Below are 6,522 nucleotides of genomic sequence, written 5' to 3' on the forward strand. Positions count from 1 at the left end.
AGGCTAGGAAAAGAGGGCATTCTAGGCGCAACCCAACACAAGAGAAGCAAACTCCAAAGATTCCTAAGTTCTATGGTGGAAGTGATCCCAAAGTCTTCCTTGATTGGAAAGCTAAAGTTGATCAAATTTTCAATGAAAATCATGTAAAGGATCAAGCACAAGTTGATCTAGTAGTTTTAGGATTTTTGGAGTATGCCAATACTTGGTGGCATAAAGTTTGTAAGAATTATGACCAAGGGCCACCCGCGGCTTCTTGGATGGACATTAAAACTCTTATGCGCGCTAGATTTGGTCCTCCCTCCTATAGGAAGGAACTTCTTTTGAAGCTCCAGTGGGGATTTCACTTAACTTTCTTAATCAACTCACACCATATTCAAAAATCTAAAAAGGAACAAGATAATCCTTCATCAGATGTCTAGACATAAAAGCTGGACTCCACCTGTAGATCCTACAAATACTCCAACATTCAAATAACACCTTCAAATATAAAACAACATAGTTATCCAAAGGTTTAGCACCATTCATATCATCACATCAAAATTATAAAACTACAAATATAAAATAAAGTAGATAACACAAATTAAGAAACTAACAAATAAGCTACATAGGTCAAGTCCTACAATTACAAACCTAACTAATAATCTGCATAATGAGAAGAGTTTTGCCCATGCTGGTGGTCCTTCTCCCGAGCATCATCTTGGTTTTGATCCTCATTTTGTGGTTGTTCATTGACGTCTTGCAAAATGGTTTGTGCGACGGGAGGAAGAGAACAACAATTACTAGGGATTCTAATTTTCTCTGCAGCCGTTGATTCTCCTCCCTAGATTGACGAAACTCCTCCCTAGATTGACGAATTTCTTCTTCCAACCTTAGAATCTTTTGTGAATCCATACTTGTAGAACTGAATGGTTGTTGTGTGAAGACTTCCCAACAAAGATAATTTTCATTCAGTTTTCCAACACCATATACTCGTCTTTTAGGATTTTTGCCACCAGCAACAACTAACCAACTTTTTTTCCTTAACTTCTCTTCCTCACTAGGGTCCAATAGAGATATTTCTTCTCCTTCACCACAGTTTGAAATTCCTCCTATTATTCAAAATAGATATGTTATATAATGACAAATCTTTATATTTAAATATCATATCCTTACATGAGAAAAGTGTTCAAAAAATAGTTTAAAAAATCATATCAAACTACTGAGTGTCGATCCTCTTTCTTGAATTAAGCAAAACATATAGATATAAATAGTTTTATGTGATTCCAATGCTTTCTATATATTGCATAAGAATGGAATATTTATCAGATAGAAACTAATATAATTAAAAAAAGAAAACTTCTTCACATAATTTCAGACACATGAATGAAACATTTTCCATAATTAGATACAAAAATACACTATATCTATATGTCTATGTAGTGTAGGTATGTATGATGGTGTCAGATTTGGCCCTGGCTAAGTATATTTACTGAAAATTCAATCACGAATATATGTGATGATAATTAAAATCAACACATGCATGGCTATAAAAGGGTGCATATCATCATCACTATTTACCATTTTTAATTTTGTTGTTAACCTACTGGAATCTTTCACTGAGAGAAAATTTCAGTGTAGATAGTGAAACTAGTGGAATCTTAGCACAAATCATTGCTTCTTTTTCTGCTTTTGCTGATGGTCAGAGAATATCAGAACTCCACCATATGATTTCCTGCAACTAACCTACCATTTGTCGTTATATTTATGAGTTTTTCTGTTTTCCATTACTGTTCTTATAGTTTTTTTATTGTTCTCAGTTCAACCCTCTAATCCAAAATGAATGGTGGAATGAGAAAAGGGTACAAAAGTTGAAGTTCGAATGGGAAAAAGTTTGTCAGCATAATTAGCATATCTAATTAGGTGAATATATTGTAACTTGAAATGATTAGGTAGCAGGAATGGAAGTCTTAAAAATTTGCTAGAATTATTGGATGAAACTGTTAAATTAGGATGCAAACCAGTAGAGACACATATTGCACAAAATCACAAAGTTAGAGAATTAATTGTATGATGTAGGCACCCCATAATATCAAAGTCCCCTTTTACCGAAAATTATTGTTTTATCATTGATCAACATGAAATAGAGATGACAAAGATATAAAAGATTAGAAATGCTTTAAATTTTGAAGTCCAATTTAGTTGAAGTTCATGATTCTATTATCAAAATTGAGTAGGGATGTTTTGGCATGAAAGACTGGGGACCTATCAACTTGAAGTCATTAAGTTTTTTTAACCATTGGTAGTGAAAGATGAATCTGTACTGAAAAGAAATGAGAGAAGTCTTGTATCAATCTTCTTAGAAAAAAACAAGTACAATGTATCATTTTGCAACCCTCATCTAAAAGTACTTAATAAAAGCCATAAGTTTAACACACAAAAGGCAAATCTAACAAAAAAATTTCCAAATAGAAAGTGGTACAAATCATTGATCTAATTATTGTACGCCTATTCAGAACTATCATCATTCAATTCCATTTCTTCACTGTCTTCTTCTGACTCTTGATCATCAAATTCCCCTTCATTATCTTCTTCTTCCAAATCAAAGTCTTGAATTTCCTCTTCTTCCGTGTCTTCTTATATGGCTTCATCTTCTACTTCAACACCATTTTCTGAATCTTGGAAGCCTAAAATAGGTTCAACTTCTATGATTTCATTGACGTGTGAAACTTGGTCTTCTTGGTAAGGCATATCATCATCTACATCAGTAGCTTCTATGCAACCTCTAGGTTTTGTCTTGATTACAGCACACCAGCCACGTTTATCTATTCGAGATGGTGGATATGAGACATAGTATACTTGCCTTGCATTGTGAGCAATTATAAATGGATCATACGACACATATCTTTTATCCATCCGAATATCGACAACATGGTATTTAAAGTCCACTCTTGTACCTCTTCGTGATGGATCAAACCAGTCACAATAAAATACAAATACTTTCTTGGGAGTGCTTGAAGTATTGTACTCTATCTCGTAAATGTGTTTAATGATCCCATAGAAATCATCTTCACCTCCGTCTGTAAGCCCTTTTACATAAACCCCACTATTTATTGTCTTTTTACCTTGACTCCATGCATCAGTGTGGAACTTATACCCATTGACATATAACGTGTGCCATTGCTTAACCTCGATAAGAGGACCTAGTGATAAATCTCTCAAGTGTTGGTTTTTCACATTTAAAGGCTCATTGTAAACCTACAGTACAACACAAACTCAATGTCATATTTTATTTATTAAACATTGAAAGTGTAATTTAATTATCAAGTACATACTTGATTCTTGAACCATCTAGGAAAATCAGCATGTACACGACTAGAAGTAGTTGAGTCAGGTATTTCCTAAGATTGAAGGAATGACCTATTCAAATAAGTCATTAAGAAGGTTAATTTAATAAAAGAATTAACTCAATTATAACAATGAAATTGGTAGTTGGAAAATATTTACTCGAGGTATGGTTTCACTTCTTGGCAATTGATCAACACATGAACGTGGACCGAATCCTATTCTCTTTGTGTTAACTAATGAATTGATGGCTTGCCAGAAGGACGACTTGGTTGGTTGAAGATGGAAAATGATGGTTGGTTGGTTTCAACTCCCATTTCATTTCTACTACTTCGCAATGACAACATATAACCTTTGAAATACTGGGAACAAAAATAAGTTGTTTCTCAGTGTATGTAAGATGCATATATAGATCCTTCAACCCTTGCCCTATTTTTGATTGATCGCTTAGAATCTCCCATAAATCTATAAAAAAAAAATTGTTTCTTGGTCATGTTTTTTAATCGTTAAATAAATGCATTTTATATGAAATACATTGATCATATATTACCTTTCAAAGGGATACATCCACCTATATTGCACTGGGCCAACAAGTCTAGCTTCATATGCAAGATGAACTAGGAGATGTTCCATTGAATCAAAGAATGCAGCGGGAAATACTCTCTCCAACTTGCAAAGAATTAGTGGAATGTTTTCTTCCATTGTAACCATTTTAAAGAAATGACTTATTTCGATTAGGGGATTTAAAACATGTCTTGGCAATGTACTAAATGCAATAGGAAGTAAGCATTCCATGAATACATGACAATCATGACTTTTCATCCCATGTATCCTTCCCTTTTAACCATCAGCACATCTTGCCAAGTTTGATGAATAACCATCAGGCATCCTGAGTTCTTTTATCCAATGACAAACTAATTTTGCTTCCTCTATAGTTAAAGAGTAATTGGCTTTAGGCTTAAACATTTTTCCATTAGCTAGCAGTTTCATCTCTAAGTCAGGGCGACTACAATACAAAGCAAGATCCATCCTTGCTTTCTCATTATGTTTTGTTTTACCACTAACATTCATGACCGTGTTCAATATATTGTCAAAGAAATTTTTTTCTATGTGCATGACATCTAGGTTGTGTTGTAAGAGATTATCTTTCCAATAAGGAAGATTCCAAAATATACTTTTTTTCCTCCAATTATGAACCTCGCCATATCCTCATAATTTCGACAAACGAGGATTTTCTGTGGCCATTGGTAAATCCCTTACTCTTCCCCAAACCAAGACAGGTGTCATTGTAGTTGGTGGGCCATCGGTTTCAACTTTCCCTTTTAAGAAGGCTTTTTTATTCTTTCTAAAGGCATGATCACTAGGTAAAAACCTACGATGTGAGTCAAACCAACAATTACCCCCCATTTTCTAATGTAAAGGCTTTTGAATGCTCCATACAATGTGGACATGCCAATTTACCTTGAGTACCCCAGCCAGACAACATCCCATATGCAGGGAAATCATTTATAGTCCACATTAAACAAGCTCTCATGATAAAGTTCTTCTTTCTTGAAATATCATATGTTTCTGCACCATCCCACAACTTCTTTAGATCATCCACCAAAGGTTCGAGATACACATCAATTCCTGCCTTTGGATTGCGTGGTCCAGGTATTAGACAACTTAAGAACATAAATGGCTTTGTCATGCACATTTTAGGAGGAAGATTGTATGGGGTGACAATTACTGGCCAACAAGAATAAGGGATTGTTGATTGAATGAATGGGTTAAATCCATCATAGCATAAACCCAAGCATACATTGCGTGGATCAACTGCAAAGTCTGGATGTACCCGATCAAAATGCTTCCAAGCTTCACCAGCTGAGGGATGACGTAACACGCCTGAGCTACTTCTAATTTCACGATGCCAAGACATGTGACTAGCAGTTTCCATTGATGCAAATAGTCTCTGCAACCTTGGAATTATAGGTAAATAGAACATTGTTTTCACTAGAACAAGTTTTTTTGTGTTTGCTCTTGTGCTCCGATCATGATACCTTGGCATATCACAAAATTTGCAACGTATAAGTGCTCCATCTTGAAGCATTTTTGCTATAAAATCTAGACATTCGTAAGGGACATTCCAATTCGACTTGCATGCTAAAAGTCTAACACAGATTGATAATTTAGACTCTGATGATCCTTCAAATAATGGTTCATTTGACTCGACTAACAAATTATAAAATCGTTGAGTTGCTTCATTCGGAGGCTCTTCGAAGTTTGTTTCTGGTATTTCAAATGACCCATGTTGTCCAAGAGCATCACACAACATCTCATGCATCGAGTTAAATGTTTGTCCTTCAGTCACATGTATACCACTTCCTGAAACATCGTCAACATGATGGGAAATATTCTTTATGGCTTCCCCGTGATCAATCCAAATAAAGTAGTCAGGCATAAAGCCATGCTTGTAGAGATGGAGCTTGATTGTTTGAACATCAAAAATCCTTGTACACTCACATTTAATGCATGGGCATTTAGGTTGTCTTTCATTAACATAACTTTCTTGTTGACAGGCTATTTCGATAAACTCTTCAACCCCAGCTACGAAAGTAGGTTTGAAACCTCTTCTACCTTTATACACCCTATCATACATCCAATCACGACTTGAAGGAAATGAAGTCATGATCTGTGTATTTAAAGAAGTTACGTATATATTAGATCACAATGTTCAAATCATTCCCTACACATTTGAATATCTTTATGTTAACTATCTTTATGCTAATCATCAATACTTAGCATCGTTATAGTATAACATAAACCTCTAAGAACCTAAGGATGGATTGCTTTTTAGAAAATATTAACAAAAGATGAAATAACTTGTCAAAAAATAAATTAAAATGGATATTGATTGTTGAAATTTGAACTGCAACAAGTCGCATGATCATTAAAACTTCTTGGAAGGTTAACTTTTACATGTTTTTCACACACACTACTTTGATCATTTTGTTCTATAACAATATAGTTGTGTAAATAATTCTGCAATTACTATTTTAGCTAGTCATATGTTGTTTGTTCTGTTTTACTAAGATGATTCTAAGATTCTGTTTTGTTTTTGTAAATACTTGCAGATTTGGTTTTGATTGATGAATTTGGACATGCTTAGTGGTTGTTTTTGGTTGATTTTAGTAGTGTTGGGTTTGTTTTAATTTATAGGTT

General features: G+C 34.3%; 1 protein-coding gene across 1 annotated transcript; it reads right to left on the reverse strand.

Annotated features, from left to right (window-relative positions):
* Positions 1 to 4,717: 4,717 nt before the first annotated feature.
* Positions 4,718 to 5,989, reverse strand: LOC114171171. Its single transcript, XM_028056378.1, has one exon. It carries the CDS (start codon positions 5,987 to 5,989, stop codon positions 4,718 to 4,720), a length of 1,272 nt encoding a protein of 423 aa, XP_027912179.1.
* Between the last annotated feature and the right edge of the window lie 533 nt (positions 5,990 to 6,522).

This window comes from Vigna unguiculata, unplaced genomic scaffold (genome assembly GCF_004118075.2).
Source record: "Vigna unguiculata cultivar IT97K-499-35 unplaced genomic scaffold, ASM411807v1 contig_122, whole genome shotgun sequence".
Taxonomy (NCBI): Eukaryota; Viridiplantae; Streptophyta; class Magnoliopsida; order Fabales; family Fabaceae; genus Vigna; species Vigna unguiculata.